This window comes from Saccopteryx bilineata, chromosome 6, assembly GCF_036850765.1.
Source record: "Saccopteryx bilineata isolate mSacBil1 chromosome 6, mSacBil1_pri_phased_curated, whole genome shotgun sequence".
NCBI classification, from domain to species: Eukaryota; Metazoa; Chordata; class Mammalia; order Chiroptera; family Emballonuridae; genus Saccopteryx; species Saccopteryx bilineata.
In genome coordinates, this window is record NC_089495.1 from 139,691,668 (window position 1) to 139,715,474 (window position 23,807).

The following is a 23,807-nucleotide window of genomic DNA, read 5'->3' on the forward strand; positions in this document are numbered from 1 at the left end:
TGGGGGGGGGGGGGGACTGTACAGAGCAGAATATATGGTACCCAGAGAGCTGTCTCGAAAAGACCAGGCTCAAGCTGGAAGCGAGTTCATGCACTTAGAATGTTACCATGTCTTCTTTGCAGGCCTCTGTGGAGATCCCCGGGCTGCAGCTCAATAACCAGGACTATTTTCCTTACGTCTATTTCCACATCGACCTCAGCCTTCTTGACTGAAATGCTGGGCGGACAGGCACACCAAGCTTTCGTGTTCATGCTGCCGAGACAACCAGACGCTGCTCTCCTTCGGCCAGAACCATCCAAGTGTCCTGCAGAATTTAGACTTTTAGAGAAATTGCCCACAAAAGTTAGTTACAGTTGTATTTATTTTTTGTAAGTTACAATAAAGAAATGCTCAGTCCTTTCCACTGTCTCTTTGCTTCTATTCTAACATGATTCAAAAATCCATTTTTCTGAATGGGTTACATAAATGGGGACTGCCTATCCATTGGGAACCTGCTGCTAGAATTCCTGTCGTCATATGAAAAAACCTGAGCTGTCAAAGCAGCTACATCCCTAACCATCTCTGGCGATGACCCAAAGATGCGATATTGGGCATAAAACGCAGTTCTCCGTTGACGACCCCTTGCTTCTCATCCTTCTGTGCAGGCTTCCTTTCCACCGTGCCTCCGCAGCAGAGCATGCCCACACAGGACGCGTGTGGAGCTGCGCCATGGCAGGCATCCAGAGGCTGTTGTTTGAATCCCGTTTTTAGAAAAGAGACATCAGGGTCAGACCTTCACAATATTAACTTACTGGCTAAACATCAGATTCTGAATGTATGGTGTGGACACTCATTTCATATATTTGTTGGCATTGTCCAAAATATCGTTTTATTCTTTAATGGAAAAAGCCATTAATATTCAAAGGAAAGAATCACATTAAAAAAAACTTATGTAAGAAACAGCCTCCAGGAACCCCCAAGCAGCAGAGGGAGGGAAGAGTGTTTCAAGAGCCCATCAGTTTTCTTCAAAATATTCCTTGACAAAATACAACCCAATTCACTGGCTACAATTCACAGAATTTTTCATTTGTTTTCTCGAGAGGCAAAAGTTCAATGCTGCAGTGTTTTCAAATGACCAAGTACCACTTCTTGGTTAAAAAGGCCACTGGTAGATTCATCTGAGTGTAAAGAATGTTCTTGTACTGCTGGAAAAATCTGCTCCCAAGAAAGGAAACCAGTCTGTGCTGAGCCTCTCACAACTCATCCTTCTCCAAGTCGTCCAGCTCCACGTCACTGAGGTCGATGTCGTCTTCCATGGGAAGCTGTAAGACAGACACCGGCGTTAGGCCTGCTCTCACAGACAAGTCAGTAATTCCTGGAAGTACTCTGGGTCACAGAACCAGTCTCTGCCTGATCCAGTCTATTACAAAGATGTCTGAAAAGCTGACAACTCACTGAAACGTGGTTTTACCGACAGCTGTTTAACTTGTCCTTCTGAGGAGGACGGGGCAGAAGTATACCAAAACAAATGCTAATTTCAAAGCTGTAGTTCCACATTTCTGTAAGGCAAGTATACGGATTCAAGGATAACTGTTCACTTTGGGGCATCATTAATCAGGAAAGCAACCTCATTACTGACATTTATCTTGGCTGTCTCTGTTAATAGTAAATGCCATGTATCACAGGGAGGATGGGATGAAAGGTCTTGGGATAGAACCTGGCAGGCAGGCCCCGGGGTCACGGGAAGGGTCCGGCCTACGGGCAGCAGATGCACAGGGCCAGGAAGGCAGGGGGTATGGTGAGGAGCCCCTGCCAGAGGCCGTGTGCGAGGGACTCACCTCGCCGTCCTTGCCGTCCCAGGGCTCTCTGGTGCTGATGGCGGGGAAGTCTCCACCTCCCACAGGGGCTGTAGATCCTCGCCCGAAGGAGAGCTCCCTTGGGAGAAAAAAAACAAAACAAGCACAGGCGGTCACAGGGATGCTGGTGCAGATGCAGGGACAGCCTGGATCTGAGGGCTCGGCCTGCTCGTTTACGTGGAAGCCATCCAAGCACGGTCCCTGCAAAGTGCTCAGAGACACCATTGCCTTGTCTAGCAGGGATGAGGGCATCAGCCATGAAATTCCTAAGGCCTGGTGACTACCAAGAATTGTTTAAAATAGCAAATGTATTTTGCTAAAATACAAACTAATTATATAAGAACTAGCAAAGTCGAGAGCTAAAGACCCCAGAGACAGGCTTTCGGAAAGATGGCATTGTAAAACTAGAACTCCACACCTTTCCTCCAAATTCTAAGTGCGAGCAGAGCAGAAAGGCCAGGGGCCTTCTTAGTGACCACAGGGGCAGCACTTCCCTGAAGCTCTGGCCTCAGGGCAGACAAGTCACACCTACTGTGTGCTAGGCTCCCCCTCTGGCAGGTGCCGATAGAAAACATTTCTGGAAAGATGTGGGCACACTCACAGGCCTGAGAACAAGGCTTCTTTAGAGATGCTTCCATATGTCCTTAGGTGAGGGGTGCTTGGAATATGGGTAGAAGAGGAAAAAGGCCCAAACATGATGTTAAGTTTCTTGTATGTGTCCGACACTAGTTATCTGCATGGTGGGGACGCTGGTAATTGCTACTTTGTATTTTTTATAGCGTAAATGAATGGTCTGAAATGGCAATTTGGCAATGTCTGGAGACTTTTTGTTTTTTTTTGTATTTTTCTGAAGCTGGAAACAGGGAGAGACAGTCAGACAGACTCCTGCATGCGCCCAACCGGGATCTAACCAGCACGCCCACCAGGGGCAACGCTCTGCCCCTCCGGGCGTCGCTCTGTTGCGACCAGAGCCACTCCAGCGCCTAGGGCAGAGGCCAAGGAGCCATCCCCAGCGCCCGGGCCATCTTTGCTCCAATGGAGCCTCGGGGGTGGAGAAGCAGATGGGCGCTTCTCCTGTGTGCCCTGGCCGAGAATCGAACCCGGGACTCCTGCACGCCAGGCCGACGCTCTACCACTGAGCCAAATGGCCAGGGCCTGGAGACATTTTTAATTGTCACAACTCTGTGTGTGGTGTCTACTGGCATCTAGGGGTAAAGGTCAGGGATGTGTTCCATGTCCCACAATGCACAGGGCAAAGAAAGAACTACATGGTCCAAAATGTCAAGACTGCCAAGGTGGGAAACCTTGATGTACATGTATCAGTTACAGTCAGAAAACAGATATATATGCTCTAAAATCCCACTTCACTACCATTCACTGACCTGTTTATTAGCATAACACAGGACAGGGTGTGACTACCTATCCACTTAAGGGCAGAATAAAGAGGGATTTGGCCTTGTAAGCCAGACCTGTGTCTTAATCTACCTAAAATCTATATGAGAATGGCACAATTTACTGGGATGGGCACAGACCGATCCACGTTTTGGCTTCTGTAAGAAACACACACCCATGCGAACAATAAAAAGAAAGTCAGTAGTTCCATGTCTTACTAATCAGGTTATTTACCATCTCTCATCATCAGCTTCTCCATCAATACAATGCCCAGATGCATGTGCTATTAGATAGTTGGTGGATGGGATGATGTTAAAAAAACACTAGCTTCCTACTTACTGTCAGCAGTGAGAGTCAACAGATAAATGGAAAGATGCCAACCTCCTTTAAACAGGAACACAATTCTGAGGGAACGGTGCCTTCGGGGCAGAACCGAATCCTTTACAGACGTTTTTCCTGGCTGCTACTCCAAGCACACAATAAGACATTCCCAAGGAAAGATGCAGGGATCACTAATGTCTTGGGTTGACACAGTTTTTCATTGCTGCTACTAGTTATGAATGGTTAAACCTTCTATGGTCGTTTGACAAACTGCACTGATGGGGATCTTTGTTCTTTGGTTCCCCAATTGCCAGGGGTCTGTGCTTTCTGAGGCAAGTGCATGGGGAAGCTGCCCCCTCTCTAGTGATGTGCTTTCAGGACACAAGCCTCACAGGCAGCTAGAAACAAGCACATTGTTGTATACTTCGTTTCCTTCTTGTTCATTACCACAGACCTGTCTCCACTGGCAACCGGGTAGATTCTCAGGTTTTTTGATCTAAGACAAAAAGTTTGAGCCAATGGCCTGTGTAATCCAAGCACTAAACTGTCTCAAGTTTATAATATGCTACTGTTCCTTGTACCTTTTCCATGAAGCAGTCACCTTCTCTGTTTACTAAACACAAACTAGAAAAGGAAAACTGGCTAAAGGTGAATGAACTTAAAGCTGGGGCTAGGAGCCCAAAGATGTACTTACTCTCTCACTGTTAGCACTCACACCCTTCCCCGAAGGCCTCTGATGGGGACGCACACATGACACAGCTGCTGACAAAGGGTGTCATGACAGTCTTCCCGTCAGAGTGCTGTGAACCATTACACAAGGAGCTTCCCCAGGGCAGGAAAATCTCTCCTAATTGAAACAGTTCTAGAGACAAGAATTCAACCATGCATTCATAAAATATTTACCAAGAGCTCTTATGAACCAGGGTCTAGAGCAGTGAGTAGAAACAATATTTTGTGTAAAAGAAATTCACCCTCGTGGAACTCAGTTATGGGGAAGAGGGATTCATAAAATGACCACATATATGAGAAAAAGTACAAGGTCAATGCCTGGTGTGTGCCTAAAAGACAAATCCGGCCATTTTTGAATTAACTGAACAGAGGGTAGCACAAAGGGCTCCACAAACCGGCTGCTGAGTTCAGAACCTATCATGTTGTTGACCACCGTTAGAGTCACTTATGTAAGCACATCATTTTCAAATAACTACACCCTAAAGCTAATACCCAGAAATAAAAACCGTATCCTCTGAGGTCAAGGGTGCGAAGCACGCGCGGGTGGGAACAGGTGAGACACGGCTGCTTCTTGCACATGAGACTTTTATGAGAATCAGGAAGACCCCCATGTCAACGGAACAGAACAAGGTGACCAAGAACCGGAAGGTATCAGCACCGACCGCGCTGTGGAATACTTCCATGAAAAGAGAACAGAGCACAGGAGAAGGATTTCAAAGCTCAAATTTACAAACATCTAGTTCTCCAGAATGTCAATGCAAAACAATTCCATTAACTGACTAGTTCAGTGGTCAGCAAACTCGTTAGTCAACAGAGCCAAGTATCAACAGTACAACGACTGAAATTCCTTTTGAGAGCCAAATTTTTTAAAGTTAAACTATATAGGTAGGTACATTCCTTATCGAGGTAGCGCCTGCACGTGGTATTTTGTGGAAGAGCCGCACTCAAGGGGCCAAAGAGCTGCATGTGGCTTGCGAGCCGCAGTTTGCCGACCAGGGGTATATAAATCTAGTTTCGAACCCAAAACATATAGCAGAACCAAACAGACAAAGCGAAAACGACTCAAAAACATTACCTGAGAAACTCGTTAATGCCCTGCTCACTGAAAGACCCTTTCAGGAGAGCAAACTTCATCTTGCGTGCATTGATGGCCGCCATGGCGGGGTAGCCGAATCCTCCAATCCCCAGTGCAGTCTCTAGTTCAGACTGGGCCCCAGCCTCTGTCCACAACCACCTGGGGGAGCAGATCGGTTTTCAGGGCAAAGACCCCTCTCAAATCAGGCTCTAAATAGCAAATCTTAATTAAAGAACAAAAACTTACAATTCAAATGTTTTATGGAATGAAATAGGTGTAGAAATGAAAATGAAAGATAGGTTTTAAAAAATAACGTATTCTACATGTGCTCTTGAGTATCTACAGTTCTTCTCTCATGTTCCCTATACTCTAACTACAGAAATCCTCCAAAATATGCACTGGTCTACCCCAACCAGCCTCCAAAATATTGTCCACTACGCCTCATGAATTTTCTGTTACCAGTATCACTGAGGTTATTATGTGTGCTCTTTAAAACAAGTTATGGATATGTCATCATTATTCACTAATATAAAAATGCTCATCCAGATTTCTTCACTTCTACAAAGAGGAAAGTGAGACCCACAGAAGGTGGCCTGCGCCTGCTGAGCTAACAGGAAGTATGGCCCCAGGGAGCGACAGGAAGGACACTGCAGCGCAGGAGGGGGATGAAAGCGGAAAGATCAATGGGAGAGAGAGAAAAGCATGCAGTACTTTGTTTTAAAAAATTTGCCCTGATCTGGACATCACTCAGGCGAGGGTGAAGAAACCCCTATTTCTTTCTGGGGCCTGCAAGGCCGTACCAGAGTTCACCTCTGCCAAGTTTCTGTGTGCTAGCCTGGCATACCCGCCGTTTCAACTACAGGGCCTGTGAGAAGTGTGCTGTGGTACAAGTGAGAGCCGTATCACTTCTTTCCTTCCCAAATGACACGGATACAGGAACACGCCTATAGGAATCAAAGGGACTCAGACACTCCCCTACCCAACTCACAGTGACACTAAGCCCAGTAACTTACCCCCACATTTTCTTTTTGTATTTGTCCGCCAATTTCAGAAGAACTTCCAAATAAGAATTTCTACCTGCGGCTCCTGATGTAAACATACAACACGTTTAAAGATAAAAAGGCATCTGTAACATTAACTGACTTAGCATCTCGGAGCAGGCAGCACCGGAAAATGATGGAAAGCGAGCTTTTGCTCATCGTACCCGTGTCTAGAATATGGGGCAGGACAGCCACAACACAGAGCTGATGCTCTTCACACGTCTTCTTGGCGATGTCCTCGTTGATGATCTGAGGGACCAGAAGATAAGGGGTAAATGGAACATCAAGACTAAGCATCCTTATTTTCATGAAAGAGCATAGTGCGCGCGCGCGCAAGAGAGAGAGACTTCTCCTGAATGACATTTCCTTTCTGCACCCCTCCGACAACGCTGCTAACGGCTTCTGCTGTTTACCTCTAAGCCCCTCCCGCAGTGCCGAGGGCCTGCAAGTCCAGTCTCTGAGAATGGTGCTGGCGCCGCCTGGCTCTGACACCTCATCATTTGAACAGGCAGAAAAGCAGATGTATTTATATGTATCACATATGTATATGAACTTGAGGCTCTGTGCCTCAGTTTCCTCACATGTAAAATAAAGATTAATAGAGTTTGCCTATAAGTGTTTGCGTGAAGACGAGAAAAGCCGACAGAAGCACCAGAACAGTGCCTGCTACTGGACTAGGTGCTCTATAAAGGTCAGCTGTCTTTCTGGGAATGAGCTGTGAAAAGTGGAAGAAGCTTGGGCACTTTTTCTCACAGTGCCATTATTTTAGTGCTAGCGTTCTGCAAAGCAGAAATGTACTAGGCAGATTGCCCCCACTGAAAGTTAAGAAACAGTTTAAAGAGCATTGTAAAAGAAAGAGCTTCATCTGAAAAGATGACAAATGTGTGTCATCGTGTCCCCCACCCCCCCCTCAACACTTGACAAGGCCGGACAGAGCATTTTACCTCCAGCAGCTCAGGCGGAGGGGCGTTATCGGAAAACAGGTCTAGGGCCCGGGCGACGATGTCGGATCTGGTCCGCCCCCCGTCGTAATCCACTGGAGATTCGCCTTTCTGAAATATCTTGATGGTAGGAAATCCCCTAATCTATTAAAGACCAAATTAACATGAAATGAGAAATAAGGTAAACTTTCTGGTTTCTAAAACCACCTTCCAGGTAATTTAACAAAAACATTCATTCCCTGCCTGCATCGATGTCCCAGGGCTGACCCACAGTCTGTCAGTCAGGGGCTGACCCACCCCACTGCTAGGCTAGGCCGGTCTTGTTCAGACCCTAGATGCACTCTGAATACATCCGCTCTAGAATAAATGGGCAAACTTCAAAAGCCCCATGAAGAACTTGTAAAAAGCTTGAGGCTCCCATTAAGCACATACAAATAGTGAGATATGGGTGAGCGGGGACAGCCCAAAACAACAGTCCTGACTCCCTGTTAATTAAACAATAAAATGACTCAATTTCTCCATTACACAGGGACTGAGCGCCGCCTCCGTGACCTCAGAGGGAGGCTGGCGCACCAGACGAAGCGGCAGGGAAGCACATTGCACGGGGAAGCAATATGGATGCACTCACCCCATACCGGCTGGAGAGCACCTGGTTGGCCGTGGCATCCACAGCCGCCAACTTCACTTTCCCTTTAGTCTGCTCTTTCACCTCTGTCGCTGCCGTGGCCCATTCCGGCTCTAGGCTGCAGAGAAATGCCCTCCCTTTCAGCATCAATACTTGAACCGACGTGAGCCTCTCTGCCCAGTCTAGTCACGTCACACCCGGAAAACCTCTTCCATGTAGATCTGTGAAAGATGTGCTGCTGCCATTCACATCTGCCCCCCAGTCCTTCGTCACTCCTCCAGACTGAGGTGCCAGCTCCCTGTTAATCTTTGAAAACATGACAGAGGAAACGCTTGGCACTAATGCCAATGTTTACTATTCACTCAGAGTTAGAGATTTTCGAAAGGAGATATGATTGCATCTATAGTCTGGGTCAGCTCTTTCAAAGGGAGCTATATACACTCACTTAGATGTGGAATCTAAAACAAACAAGAACCAACGACTCTCCCAGTTAAGAGTACAGACTGGCGGTGGGCAGCAAGTGGAGTGGGCAAAATGGCTAAAGAGGGCCAAAAACAGAAACCATACAGAAGACCCCCACGCAAGCTAGGTAACTGCATCACAATCCCTGTGACTTATTCAAGTACCTGGTTAAAAGCACTTACTTTTTGCAGTGTCCACACCATGGAGCATAGAACTCAACCATCCAAACGTCTTCACTGTCAAGAACATTCTTATCAAAGTTGTCGTCAGTCAGCTCAATTACGTCCTTCTTACTTGAACTGTCACTTCTACCCTGCCATTGTCATAGCAAACATTAAATTACAGCGTGGCCAAAAGAACAGAAAGATGTATCCTAAAGACATCCACCTCTAACAAAAATCGCCTCTACATTTTCATCAAGTTTTTCAGTTTTCCTTTCAAGTGAACATTACTTTACTCAAATTAGAAACATTAGCATTTTTGCTTGGTAAACAGCATTTACTTTCAAACAATTCCCAGCCCACTCAGTGTAACATATAGCATGCATCTGAATTCTGCATTTGCTCTTTTTCTTGAGAGAAACCTCCCCCTGGCTCCAGAACCACCAGAACCACACTTCTGACTCAGACCAGAGCACAGCGCTGCTTCTCCCAAGGTGCTGCACATCACTTCATCAAGTGGCAACCGTTCAAAAAAGTGAAAAATACCCTGAACCCTTTTCTCTTCTCCAACAGTCTCCTTCAGTCCAAACCCTAAGCAGCAATCTGCTCTCCTGCTTCCCGCTGCCTGGGCCACGGGTCGCGGTGCCAGGGGAGATGGCTGTGCTCGCGACACGTCTAAGCATGAAACAGGCAGGAGGACGAAGCTCTGGGGAAGCCCCACGTCTGTGTGAAGAAGCCAGTGTGACTGGTGTCCTGACAGAGCAGAGGGCTGTTTTATCTGTGCTTATCAGCAAGAATTCAATGCTTTTCACCAGCTCATAAATAAGCATATCATGGTTAAACGTCATATTTCATACAAGAGCATCTAAAACACCAATCCATGGAAGAGGAATTTCTTTCTCTTCTACTCTATGACTTATGTAGGATTTCCCATAAATTCTGGGCTGACTGCCATAAATATAGGCCAAGAGGTCATCCATCTGAGTTTTGCCTGTTTGCTCAAAGCTGACCTGGAGGAGAGCTGACCTCCCTCTCTCCACTGTGTAACCATGGGAGAAAGTGGCCAGGGGCTCTCTCCTCTGCACTGCCAACTCTTCTCCTGCAGCTCTGGGCCTAGGAAGCCCCTCTGGGGCCTGGCCCTTGGCCTGCAGTTTGGTAAGATGTCCTGGGCCACTGGCTATGATGACAGTGACAATGAGGAGGCCAGATGAGCAGGCTGGATGGCTGACTCCCTCTGGGGTCAGCTGACCCAACCTCTCATTACTTTTTATTGGAATGCCACTAATTAAAAAAAAAAAATCTATCTTCTATAAGTATCCACACTCTGCTTCAAAACTATCACACACAGTGAGAACGGACATGATAAAGCCTTACTTGTTTTCCAGAACTGTAGCTGCCACCCCGTCCCCCAAGGCGGTCCTTGACGAGCTGGCGCAGGGCACTAAGAGCTGCATCCACGATGGCTTCAGCAGTTCTGGCCCCTGCAGGGAGACAAAGCCAGCTGGCCTAATGGTGGGAGTGGGCTCTGCAGCCAAGACTCAATAATGACAACAACCTTTGCAAGTTTACCAGAACCTACATGCTCAAGAAAAGGTCAGGGCTATTAAGAGACTCAAAAGTGTAAGGATAATAATATACCATGAGGTGATCTTCAGAGTTCTAATGCAGAACTCTGGTAACTTCTCCTCAGAAAGTTTTAAGAGTTTTCTAATCAAACTGCCCAGGAAGAGAGAAACACCGAGAACCCCTCAGAACACAGCACAGCAACGCTGCGAGAACATTCAGGTCAGCTGGTACTGCAAATGCGCTGGAAGCTACCAGTGCTGCTTCCCAGGCCAGAAGGAGGACCGCAACCTAACCACAGGCTCCGCCCCTGCCTACGGCAGGCACCTCCATCCTGAGCAGTGCCTCTCCCACCAATCTTCACCTGGAAATATCCCTAGTCAAGGAACATACTAGCAAAAAAGATAGGATTTTCTCAGTGAGGACCAAGGGTCAACAAATTCTTTACAGAAACAGGCAGCAAGCCAATGCAACCCCTATTCTAAACATTTGATTTTTACAAGTTAGCAAAACAAATTATTACTCTGAAGCAGAAAAGATGTTTATTCAGAAAGCTGAAACTGATCATTTTATGACAATTCAGAGCTGAAAACCTAGAAGAAAAGATATGTGGGGGCCTCACCTTCAGTATTCTGATCCCCAGCTTGGTGATGTACCGATGATACTGTATTTACCAAGCCACATGCTTAACGTGTACTACTTCAGTAGTAAAACAGGTGTTCAGCCGGACCAGGCAGTGGCGCAGTGGATATAGCATCGGACTGGGATGCAGGTTCGAGACCCCCGAGGTCGCCACTTGGGCACGGGCTCATCTGGTTTAAGCAAAGCTCACCAGCTTGGACCCAAGGTCGCTGGCTGGAGCAAGGGGTTAGTTACTCAGTCTGCTGTAGCCCCATGGTCAAGGCACATATGAGAAAGCAATCAATGAACTAAGATGTCGCAACGAAAAACTAATGATTGATGCTTCTCATCTCTCTCCATTCCTGTCTGTCTGTCCTTATCTATCCCTCTCTCTGACTGTCTCTATAAAAAACAAACAAAAAAACACAGGTGTTCACACCCCCAGTGTTCTCTTTATTTGTGGAAGCCGTGTGCTGAGGCCAGCAGTTAATGCCAGGCTGACTGTCACCAGTTCTCACTCTGCAGACTGTCTGCCCTTTGTGTTCTCAGTTCTGGGAATGTTCTCTCATTAGCTGGACACAGTGCAGCCACCATGTACAGATAATACAGTAACACTGTTTACTGGGATGTTGATTCTCCTCCCCCAACCCCCAAACTCGTTTTTCTCACATAAAACAAAACCAAAGACGTCGGACTCTAAGTTGTCACTGATGTCCCATGTAATGAAAGCTTTAAAAAAATTTATCAAATCAGCTATAATTTAAACTGGAAATACATTATGCCCAATACTTTTTATTAGGACCATGAACATGGCCCAACCTAGCAATTCTGACAATCTGTTTGTGACAGCTTATGTGGAATAACAGGACTACTCTATGAAATAGCCCACAGGGTAACGGAAATCACACTGAGCTTGGGAGTGTGAAACCAGAATTCAGTTGCCTCAGTGATCAAGAGCAGATACTTATGATTCACTTCTCTACAAACCGGGGAGGTGTGCAGTTTGGGAAACGACATAACAGCTTTATTACTCTATGTTTACAAGGCATAAAGATTCATGGGTGAAATACTCCATAGTAACACCAACAGTTTAAACTGACTTTTAAGTCATAGGGCCTTCTTTCTGCCACACTAATATGCCGGTCAGTTCCTACAATAGTGGGAAGAGAGATCAAGCAAGAAAACATTTGTAAATCTCTATTCAAGTAGCTTGTATAAAGCTTTTTATAAAATTATAATGAGCGAGACAAGAGGAAGCACAGAACATACCCCTCTATTATTGCAAAGGCCATGTGGGCCTAAACGAGTGCGAATGGTCATAAAAACCCTTTTACCTGTATGACACAGAGTTAATCTTTGAACAACTCAGAGGAGGTAGAAGTTGCTCTGTGCCGTTGCAGAACTAAGGAGACTAAGGCACAAAGAGACCTGCAGGGCTAACAAGTTAGAGAGTCCTAACTTCCTCCTACTTTTTCCCTATCTGCTCAAAAGAAAATTCCAACCAGGGTAAGTATTTAGCAAAGTCCTTACCCTGATAATCTTCTGGCCTGTTTTTGTTGGATCCAAAAATCTTGATGGTCGGGAATCCCTGCACCCCATACTGGCCTCCGAGGGACTGATGTTTATCTGCGTCCACTGCACCCACTTTTACAACACCCTGTGGAAATACGAGAATTATCTATTTCGCTTTGAACTGGAGCATATTCCACAAGAACCCATCATCTGATTTCATGTTAACTCTGAAACAAGATAACAAAGGGCAGGGTTACGTTTGCAAACAGAAGGAATGAGGGCTTCAGTCTGCGAAACCATTTCCAAGTGGAACCATGGGTGAAACACAAATTAGCCCAACAAAACAGAGTTGACATGAACAGACAACATAAAAATTAAAATGTTCATTATACCTTTGGTTCCTAGATGATCTGGCACCAAAACTCAAGGGTCTGAGCTTCAATATGCAAATTAGCTTCCTATTACATATAAGTAATATGCATGAATTGAAACATACACAGGTCAATGTGGACCTCTTCTCAGGTACTTACTTTTAATGCGGTTGCTACTTTCTTCCATTCAGGTGTTAACTTTTGGCAGTGGCCACACCTTTTAGGGGATAAAAGCATAAGGCAATAAAGTCTTAGACCCTCAATTCAAAAATCACCCACCAACAACAGTCTACTGAGTGACAGGGACATTGGTGGGGCTTGCAGGGAGCACCAGCACCAATAAAACACGAACCTGAAAGAGTCCACCATTTTATAACCTAATTATAATCCTTTCCATCTTGTAATCTGAAAGTGTCTCCAAATTACTTTTCAATTAAATTATACTCAAGAATTTAAACAAACTATCACCTGTAACTCTCTATACCTGAGCCTGGACTTTAGTGGGTATCTGGTCAAGTGTGCTTCAACGTGTGGCTCGAGCTATGTGGTTAGGCAAAATGCAGAGTCCTGGACCCCAAGAATCTGAGCTCCTAGAGAAGGGATTTAGGAACCTATATTTTAATAAATTCTACTAGTGATTCTTTTTTTTTTTTTCCATTTTTCTGAAGCTGGAAACAGGGAGAGACAGTCAGACAGACTCCCGCATGCGCCCGACCGGGATCCACCCGGCACGCCCACCAGGGGCGACGCTCTGCCCACCAGGGGACGATGCTCTGCCCATCCTGGGCGTCGCCATATTGCGACCAGAGCCACTCTAGCGCCTGAGGCAGAGGCCACAGAGCCATCCCCAGTGCCCGGGCCATCTTTGCTCCAATGGAGCCTTGGCTGCGGGAGGGGAAGAGAGAGACAGAGAGGAAAGCGCGGCGGAGGGGTGGAGAAGCAAATGGGCGCTTCTCCTGTGTGCCCTGGCCGGGAATCGAACCCGGGTCCTCCGCACGCTAGGCCGACGCTCTACCGCTGAGCCAACCGGCCAGGGCTACTAGTGATTCTTAAACCTATTAAAGTTTGGTATTCTTTGATCTAGTCCAACCTTTTCATTTTACAGATAAAGCATTTGCATAAGGGTCTAAATATCAATGAGCTCTGGCTCCCACAGCAGCTTGTGGAGTTAAAAATACCCACATAATCCCAAATAATGAAACTATGTAGAAAAGCACTGCATACTCAGGGTGGTGATAAAAGAGCAAGAGAGACAGAGAAGAAACAAAACCATGAGAAAAAAATCACCTCTATCTTCTAGGGACTAGTATTTGAAATGTTATGAACTGTAACACACCTAGAAAAGTGCTTTTAAAAAGTGATATACAGCCTGACCAGGTGCTGGCGCAGTGGATAGAGTATTGACCAGGACACCGAGGACCCAGGTTCGAACCCCAAGGTCGCTGCTCACCAGCTTGAGCGCGGGATTTTAGACATGACCCCAGAACTGCCGGCTTGAGCCCAAAGTTGCTGGCTCAAGCAAGGGCTCAGCTGGAGTTCCCTGGTCAAGGCACCTATGAGAAGCAATCAATGAACAACTAAAGTACCGCAACTATGAGTTGATGCTTCTCATCTCACTTTCTGTCTCTTGCTAGCTGAAAAAGAAAAGTGATACACACATAGCTTGTGGTATGTGTGTACCATTATAGATAGGTATATTGTTTGTTTTCACTGATTTATAGCAGTGGTCCACAACCTTTTTTGGGCCACGGACCGGTTTAATGTCAGAAAATATTTTCACGAACCAGCCTTTAGGGTGGAACGGATAAATGTATCATGTGACCGAGACAAGCGTCAAGAGTGAGTCTTAGACCAGGGGTCCCCAAACTTTTTACACAGGGGGCCAGTTCACTGTCCCTCAGACCGTTGGAGGGCCGGACTATAAAAAAAACTATGAACAAATCCCTATGCACACTGCACATATCTTATTTTAAAGTAAAAAAACAAAATGGGAACAAATACAATATTGAAAATAAAGAATAAGTAAATTTAAATCAACAAACTGACCAGTATTTCAATGGGAACTATGCTCCTCTCACTGATCACCAATGAAAGAGGTGCCTCTTCTGGAAGTGCGGCGGGGGCAGGATAAATGGCCTCAGGGGGCCGCATGCGGCCCGCAGTTTGGGGACCCCTGTCTTAGACAGATGTAACAGAGGGAATCTGGTCATTTTTAAAAAATAAAATATTGTTCAGACTTATGGAAATAATGTAAGTTATTTATTCTCTGCAGACCGGTACCAGTCCGTGGCCCGGGGGTTGGGGACCACTGATTTATAGTATCTATCATATGAAGATACCATAGTTAGTTTCTCCAAGGGTGACTTGGCTTTTTCGTCATATAAACAAAGTAAATTCCAATTAGGTGTCTGAGGACCTAATGAGTAAATGCCACGTGCCAGCACATGATTCGCACACTTCACAGATTTCAGACGGGCCTTGTTTCCACTTTACAGAGGCTGAGATGTTAGGAAAGCTTCCCAGTGCCACTCGCTCTCTGTGACAGCGCCACCTCACAGGCCTCTCATACTCCTGGTCCCACTTTCCTAACTACGATGGGACGTCAGCTTACTCCGGCATTTTAAATGTCAGGAGCTTTCAAGGAAATGTCCTGCAATGCTGTTTCTAAAGACTTACATATGGTATGGGTTGGTATTTAGGTGAGCTACATAGAAGTCCAGGAGTCAAATTTGTACAGGACTTTGTACCTCTTTAATTTTAGTTCATTCTATAAAAGAAGGACGCAAATCAGATTGTCCCTCTATAGTCCCTTCAACTTCAATTTAAGCAATGTAAAAACATCAAAATGCTACATAAATAAAAATATACCACACCCTCTGGTTCCTCACCTGAGGTCCACAGACTACCCCGTCAAACAAAGAAAAGGTTGTGGATAAAAACTTAGGGGCTCTGTGAACTTCAATGGCAACCCCCACCTCCAGCTCTATTTTTATCAACTTGTAATCCAAATTTAGGACTTCCTTATTATGAACATTAACAACACACCAGCGTTGGTTAGCTGTCTCCATATCACCACTATAGTGCTGCAGGTATCTTTAAACATCATTTCTGCTCATCACTACCTCAGAACTCTGGCAGCCAGCCCTTGGATCAGCTGCTGGACCTTGTCTCTACTGTCATAATAAAGGGAGACTCTGCAACCATATGAAGATTTATTTTAATTCTTTGATTATGTTAATATTTTAGGTTTTCTTTGTGATCCTATATGCTTATTTTCACCAAGCTACCAAAGTCCAGGCACTTTTCAACCAAGAGGTTAAAAGTACCTGCTCTAATTAGACAGTCTCATACCCAGAACACTAAGAAGGAAAACTCTGCCTGTTTAACAATAATGATTAACTGCTGGACCCAGATCCCGCCTTCTTGCTTATGCTATCTGGCTCAGTTTTGGAATGAGGTATATTCTCGTATGTAGTAGCTCCCAGACACAAGGTAAATTACTCATGCCATAAAATGATAAAAAAAGAGCAAACTTGTAAAAATTGCATACAAAAAGCATTCAATAATGTAACAGTTTGCATAATTACTATTTGTACATTTACTAATACAAATGAACTCATCAACACAATTCTCATTTGGATTCAACAACCAGAAAACAAATAACTTTTTAAGAATAAAGATTGCCTGATCAGGTGGTGGCGTAGTGGATAGACATCGGACTGGGACACACAGGACCCAGGTTCAAAACCCTGAGGTCACCGGCTTGAGTGTGGCTTGAAGTCCAAAGTCACTACTTGATCAAGGGGTTACACAGTCTACTGTAGCCCCCCAGTCAAGGCACATATGAGAAAGCAATCAATTAACAACTAAGGAGCCACAAGGCAGAATTGATGCTTCTCATCTCTCCCTTCTTGCCTGTCTGTCCCTATCTGTCCCTCTCTGTTTCTCTGTTCCTGTCACAATAAATAAAGATTAAGATGAACATTATTCACAATGTGGCAGCATTAACTTTTAAAGTAGAGAACGCTGCTTTAATGTGCTACACTGAACATTAATTGAAATATTTCATGGGACTGGTATTACATTTCCATGGTCTTCCAAAGGAAAAATTAAGCTATAAAGGAAAACCTTTTATCAGGCACACCTAAAATGCATGCCACTCAGGTAAGAATTTGACTGACTACCCTATGTGAGCTTCAAAGGCATTGTTCACATCTAAAAGGACCACTCTGGGTCTCAGACCACCATGCAGTCACCTGCAGATACATTTGGCTGGTACTTGCATCTGCTCCCAGGGCTCCTCTGGCCTGCTCATTCCTGGCAGCGACGTCTTATGCACACTGTTTCCACTGACCCATCACTATACTTCTACTTGTTGGGTTTTTGTTCTGTTTTAGTTAAGTGTTTTAACTACATACCGTATTCTGACAATATATAATTGTACATCATTAAATTCCAGTAGTGATTATATCTTCATCCCACCAGAGTTTTTTACAACAATGAATATTAGGCAAGAGAATAACTGTTAAATTAAACCAGATTTTCTAATTACAGATTTCTGGAAGCAACCCTCTTCAACAAACAGAAATGAGTCCATCCCTGGCTCCTCCCTTTCCTCTGCCCAATATTCTTTCTTCAGTCAGTTTCCTATCCATCCCCATCCTTCCTACCTCATCATAAGGTCACACCATCTTAAAATTATAACTTTTTCCCCCTTCTTCTTTCTTGTAACAATTAGCTACTTCAACCATTTTTTTTTTTACTTGACTCAACCTCCATGGCCTTTAATAAACATTTTGTAAAGTCTCTTACTTCCCTCTACTTCTTTCATGTAGGTAACAAACTGGACAACCAAATAGAAATCACACTTTTATATAGTATTTTTTCTTTTAAAGTACCACAAATGACTGACAACTATTTTATAATACTTACCATGGAGCATAGAATTCTACAAGCCACAAACTACTACTGTGAATAACTTCCTGGTTGAAGTTTGATGGAGTTAGTTCGATGACATCATCACTAGAGGAATACAGGCCACTCACCGTTAGGAAGGTGGTACAACTCACCAGCCCTGGAGGACCAACCAAAAGCAGACCATTAATAGCAGTTCGTGCTGACGGGAAACCCAGGTGACCAGAGTCCTCTTCAACTGACCAAGACCCTTCGTATAGGACAGTCTGGGTCAGGTCCGCCCTAACCCCATGTCCTGCCCTCCCTGCTGCATTTGGAACCCCTGGAATTTTACTCCCACTGGGTGCGCTGCTGAACAAGAAGGGAACAGACCATCCACTCTCTCACCTCTGAGCTACACCGAAAAAACACTGAATTATTCTCAGCGCACTCATTCTCGATAACTACCCTATGACGTAGTACTATTATTGTCATTTTATTGGCAAGGATACTGAAAAATAGGGAGGTTACACCTGTGACCTTGGGTAATCCATACAGTATTTCTGGTGTTATTCAGCTGCAATATTAGCACACCATCTTTTTAAAATTTTTTTTTTTATATTTATTCATTTTAGAGAGGATAGAGACAGAGAGAGAGAAGGGGGGGAGGAGCTGGAAGCATCAACTCCCATATGTGTCTTGACCAGGCAAGCCCAGGGTTTCGAACCGGCGACCTCAGCATTTCCAGGTCGACGCTCTATCCACTGCGCCACCACAGGTCAGGCTTAAATTTTTTTTGAAGGGAAAAGAATTATTTGTCTCCCCTATTAGACTAGGACTCTCTCAAGGGCAATGGCCATTTTTATATTTTTATTCCTACTAACACCATCAATAACACAACATCTGGCACACACAATGCTGCTAGATGAGCTTACAAAAAGTTTTCATGTGATTCATGTTATAAAGCAAATAGTCTAATGTATTATAATGGCATAGTTTAGCCACACGGCGGACCAAGTGTATCTCTGTCAGCCACTCATGAATTTAAATGCACTTTACAACTGTATTAAAAAACACAAGTTCTGAACTGACTTAAAATATTTTAAGAACTCAAAAGTCTTCTGAATTGGTAATACTGTACTGTCAAAATTTCACCTCCTTTAAAATTTCTGTATTATTTCATGTTTTCTAATTGCATTGTTTTATACTTTCAGGACAATGCTAAATAATGGAATGTCTAGATTTTAATAGGAATATTTTCCCATTTCCAAAATGGTGGCCTTTGGTGTGTAACAGATAAACTATATGTTATTAAAGAAATTTCTATTACTGTCTCTTCAGCATCTGTGAGGATGATCATGTAATTTTTCTTCTGTCTGTTGATTCAGTGAATTAAAAGTGAGACAGGCCTGTCTGTCAAGGTAGTGTGTGTATATGCCATCCTAGTCACGTTTTCATACACTTACTTTATAAAAAAATTGGAAGATTTCAGATAGAACTTGCTTTGAATGACTCAATGGTAAATTTCTTCTGGAAGGAGTACACGCCAATGTTAATTGTTCTATTGCTAAATATTCCGCCTAACACTTACATAGTGCTTTCAATTTTCAAATTACTTTCAAATACACCAGCTCACTTGATTTTTTCAAAGCACTAGTAACTAGAGAGCAAGATTCACCCGTATTCTGTAAAGGGCAGAATAAGATCAAGGGCCCATCTACGGCCATAGGCGTAAGTGGCATGGTAGCCCTCTGACTTCCATTTCCAGGCTTTTCCCATTAAACCATGTTTTTTTTTAATGCTCATGAGAAAAAGGTTGTGTGCACCAGGGGCATGAATAAACGACCACACTGTTCAGGATTACTGCATTTGAATTATAGAGATTGCTAATGTAGGAACTAAAAAAATATAATTGCGGACTTTCCAAATGGTGAAGGGAAGCCACTAAAGGGCTATTACGGGGAGAAGCGTACAAGCAGATTTGCTTTCTAGAAAGGATCTGGCTGCAGTGTGGGCAGTGGATGGGGAATTAGTGGGAGAGTGGTGTCACATGAACCAAGGGGAAGATGGAACGGGTAACAGTAACACATGCTCCTGGGAGCTCAAGCAGGAGACTGGAAACTGCAACTAAGGACAAAGAAATTGTTGGGGCCTTTGGCAGCTGTGGTGTAGTAGTGAAAATAAGCAGTAGGCCGTCTACAGAAGACTGGAGAGTAGGAAGGAACAAGCTGGTGAAAACAATACAGAAAACTCTCTAAACAAGTTTCATTATACAGAGCAGGACAGGCCCTGATCAGTTGGCTCAGTGGTAGAGAGTCGGCCTGGCGTGTGGAAGTCCCAGGTTCAATTCCTAGCCAGGGCACACAGGAGAAGCACCCATCTGCTTCTCCACCCTTCCCCCTCTCCTTTCTCTTTGTCTCTCTCTTCCCCTTCCGAAGCCAAGGCTCCATGGCCTCCGCCTCGGGCACTAGAATGGCTCTGCCACAACGAAGCTATGCCCCAGATGGGCAGAGCACTGCCCCTTGTGGGCATGCTGGGTGGATCCTGGTCGGGCGTATGCGGGAGTCTGACTGCCTCCTTCCTTCTTACTTCGGAAAAATACAAAAAAATAGAACAGGATAGCACAAGCAAAGGCAGAGTGGAAGGATGGCTTCTTTTTAAATATGGGGGTGAACTGAGCATGAAGAAAAGAAATAGGCGGAACGGGAAAGGCTAAATAAAGGTAAAGCACAGGGAATCATGCAACAAAGTAAATTGCCCACAGTCAGGAGGAAGGGAGGGAACCTCCAGCCTGTGATAGGACGGGTGTGGATGAAGATCAGGCCAACCAAAGTGGCACCCTCTGTAATTGTGCTGTCCAATATGGCAGCCATCAGCCATACATGGCTGCCCCATACTGAGATGTGATGCAGATATAAAAAGCACACTGCAGGCCCTGGTCGGGTGGTCTGAGTAGATAGAGTGTCATCCCAGCATGCTGAAGTCACAGGTTCGGTCCCTGGTCAGGGCACATCAGAGAAGCAACCAGTGGGTGTACAACTGAAACAATGAGGTAATGCATCTCTCTCTGTCCCCCTTCCTCCCGCCCCCTTCAGATCCCCCTTCTCTCATATCAATGGGAGAAAAATCACCCTACGTTTCAAAAACTTGGTAAGAAAGAAAAATTAAACTATCTCATTAATATTTTTTATATTGATTATATGCTGAAATGTCATTTTAGATATACTGGGTAAATAAATATATATTAAAATGAATTGCACTCATTTCTTTTTGCCTTTTTAATTGTGGCTACTAGAAAATTTTAAATTACACAAGTTTGGATTACATTTCTGTTGGATGGTGCCACTCAACAATCTTTTCATTGCTACAGGAACAAACCTGAGCAAAGACAGTCCAATTCTAAATAAGCTTGAAAGGGGGACTGGTCTTGGGGAATCCTATGGTGATCTATTTATTACACTTAAGAAAGTTTAACTTTTTAAACCAGTATGCATTCATACTTGTTCAATACATTGAATTCTTTGTAAAATTTTCAAAAATGGAAAAACAAAAGCCATTAACAGTCCCCATAAGAACAAGCTTGTCATAATTTGGTGAATATTCTTACTGACAGTCTATGCAACAGAGGCCTAAAACTTTATATTTAGATATGATTTTAATATATATAAATTCCCTTCTGTAACCTTTAGTTACTCAAAACAAGTTACAGACATTTTCTACATAAATAATTATGGACTACTTATTACCCCATTAACCATTTTTAATGGCTGTGTCATGCCTGACCAGGTGGTGGCGCAGTGGATAGAGCGTCGGACTGGGATGCGGAAGGACCCAGGTTCGAGACCCCGAGGTCTCCAGCTTGAGCGCGGGCTCATCTGGCTTGAGCAAAGAGCTCACCACCTTGGACCCAAGGTCGCTGGCTCCAGCAGGGGGTTACTCGGTCTGCTGAAGGCCCACGGTCAAGGCACATGTGAGAAAGCAATCAATGAACAACTAAGAAGTCGCAACGCGCACAACGAGAAACTGATGATTGATGCTTCTCATCTCTCTCCGTTCCTGTCTGTCTGTCCCTGTCTATCTCTGCCTCTGTAAAAAAAAAATAAATAAATAAATAAAAAAAATGGCTGTGTCATAGTGCCAGTTAACTACCTACAGAATTTGATTGTTTCCCATTTATCTCTATTTAACATGCTAATGCTGAAAAAGCTATTACTCTTCCCCACTCAAATAAATATGATTAGTTGAGACAATCTTATAGGGGGTACTGAAGATATGGCTGCCATTTTGATATATTTATCTGTTTAACTACCCTCCAGAAACTGACATCTTTAACTAAGAGTAACACTTCTATTACACTATCCGGCAGGCATTGCTCTAAAGATTTAAAATATATAAACTCATTTGCTCAGTGGAGAGAGCATCAACCCTGTGTATGGACATCTCATGTTCGATTCCTGGTCAGGGCACACAACAGAAGTGACCACGTGCTTCTCTCCCTCTTCCCCTCTGGCAGCCAGTGGTTTGATTGGTTCAAGCGTTGCCCCTAGCAGTGAGGAAAGCTCCACTGGCCCAGGCATAAGCCTCAGGAGCTAGAAATAACTCAGTACTGAGGGTTGCGTGGTGGTGGATCCCTGTGAGGGTGCATGTGGGAGTCTGCTATCTCCCCTCCTCTCACCTAAAATAAACAAACAAAACAAACTCATATAAGAACTCTATGTGATATGTACCATCATGTTCATTTTTAAGCCAGAAACTGGGAGACACAGAAGGCAACTTACCTAAAGCCATCGAATTACAAATATAACATGGTTATGTAACCCAGATTTATAACCAAAGGTCTAGAGATTGCAGAAGTATGTATAATCCCAAGAAGGGTCATTAGGTAGAATGTGGAAGAATTAGGTCCTTTCCCTTCTCCGCTAATCAGATCAGCAATAGAGTCACCAAAGGGATGGTCCATGAATTTTACCTCAGGAATGTGCTTCTTTTACATACAAAGATCGTCCTGCCTACTGACACCCAATGGCTATTTTTCTTTCTAGTAGTGTTGGACTTTTGTCTCCACATTTTGCCTGGTTCTCCCAAGAGCCTCCTCTCCTTATTATAAGTGGCTCTCCAATGGAAATGACTTTATGACAAAGTCTAGAGATCTAAACTGTTTAAAAGGCAGCATGACCTAGCAGGGTTACAAAGAAATCAAATATAATATTCAGGAAAACAGGTTAAAAGATATGTAAGTTCAAAATATAGCAAAAATATAGCCATACTCCCCCATAATAACCCTCAAGAAACAGAAAACTCTGGGCCCACTTCAGATGATAAAAAGTAGGCCAATGCTGACCAATACTGTTCTGCTTCTAAAAATCATATCGCTGTTCTGCTCACTGATAACAAGCACCAACGGGACAGTGGAACATCCGCCTGTCCAGGATCTGTGTGAGCAGACGGCCTTGCCATCTGTGGCTGGCCACCATCTCTCCAGAGTAGTTAAGCATGCTGTAAACCCACACCTGCTAGCAGGAGTGCGCGGTCCCAACAGTCAGCCAGAGACCAGAGGGGCTCCCCAAAAGGCTGGCTACATTCATCAAAATAATGAGCTAACTGTGGAACCAGACTCTCCCAGAGCTTAGTCTGCATTCACTCCTGGGCAGCTTTCTTTCTTTTCTTTAATTTTTCCATTGGTGGGAGAGAAAGAAGCACCAACTTGTCCCAGTTAGTTGTGTACTCACTGATGCTTCTCCTATGTGCCTTAACCGGGACACTACCCGCGGCATCTGAGCTACCAGACGACGCTCTAACCACTGACCCACCTGGCCAGGGCCACTTCTGGGCAACTTTTAAACACAGGTTGATCCCCACCCCCCAATCTAGTCTCTCTGCAGGAATGCAGGAAGTATTTATATCTTGTTTGCTCTCTTTAGACATGTGTTAATTCATTAATCCTCTGAACACCCTAAGAATTACGAGCCCAGACTGGTTAAGTAACCTGCTCCCACCCACACAGCTGGTCAGTGCGGGGGACGGGCTGGGACTCGCACCCCGCGCTGGGGACTGTCGGGGCGCTGCGGCTGGGACCAAGAGGGGCCCGGAGAAGGCCGGGATCCGCCACCTGGCTCACCGTGGTCTTGAAAACAGGCATGGACTTCATTCACGAAAATGTGGGTTCACTTTAGTTTGTTTAAAAGTTCGATCCCACCGAAGCGCTCTCGCACCGTGAAACCCGCGTTTGGAAGGCACCGGTCCCTTTGCCAGGCCACCGACTCGAG

At 44.6% G+C, this 23,807-nt stretch overlaps 2 protein-coding genes across 11 annotated transcripts in view; one reads left to right on the top strand and one right to left on the bottom strand.

Moving 5' to 3' along the window:
* ATP6V1C2 (ATPase H+ transporting V1 subunit C2) overlaps positions 1-1,073 on the top strand; it is a 44,475-nt gene extending 43,402 nt beyond the window's left edge. For all 10 annotated transcript variants that reach the window (XM_066237606.1, XM_066237612.1, XM_066237614.1 and 7 more), the window contains one exon: positions 123-1,073. In XM_066237606.1, the coding sequence (XP_066093703.1) occupies positions 123-212 (90 nt within the window). In that variant the 3' untranslated portion in view covers positions 213-1,073. The remainder of the gene's footprint in view (positions 1-122) is intronic.
* PDIA6 (protein disulfide isomerase family A member 6) overlaps positions 344-23,807 on the bottom strand; it is a 24,107-nt gene continuing 643 nt past the window's right edge. Inside the window, exons 2-13 of the mRNA XM_066237618.1 lie at positions 17,581-17,722; positions 12,808-12,865; positions 12,296-12,422; positions 9,956-10,062; positions 8,603-8,733; positions 7,962-8,076; positions 7,337-7,477; positions 6,557-6,641; positions 6,366-6,438; positions 5,353-5,511; positions 1,818-1,914; positions 344-1,301 (exon numbers count right to left, since the gene is read on the bottom strand). Of these exons, the coding sequence (XP_066093715.1) occupies positions 1,233-1,301; positions 1,818-1,914; positions 5,353-5,511; positions 6,366-6,438; positions 6,557-6,641; positions 7,337-7,477; positions 7,962-8,076; positions 8,603-8,733; positions 9,956-10,062; positions 12,296-12,422; positions 12,808-12,865; positions 17,581-17,722 (1,304 nt within the window). The 3' untranslated portion in view covers positions 344-1,232. The remainder of the gene's footprint in view (positions 1,302-1,817; positions 1,915-5,352; positions 5,512-6,365; positions 6,439-6,556; positions 6,642-7,336; positions 7,478-7,961; positions 8,077-8,602; positions 8,734-9,955; positions 10,063-12,295; positions 12,423-12,807; positions 12,866-17,580; positions 17,723-23,807) is intronic.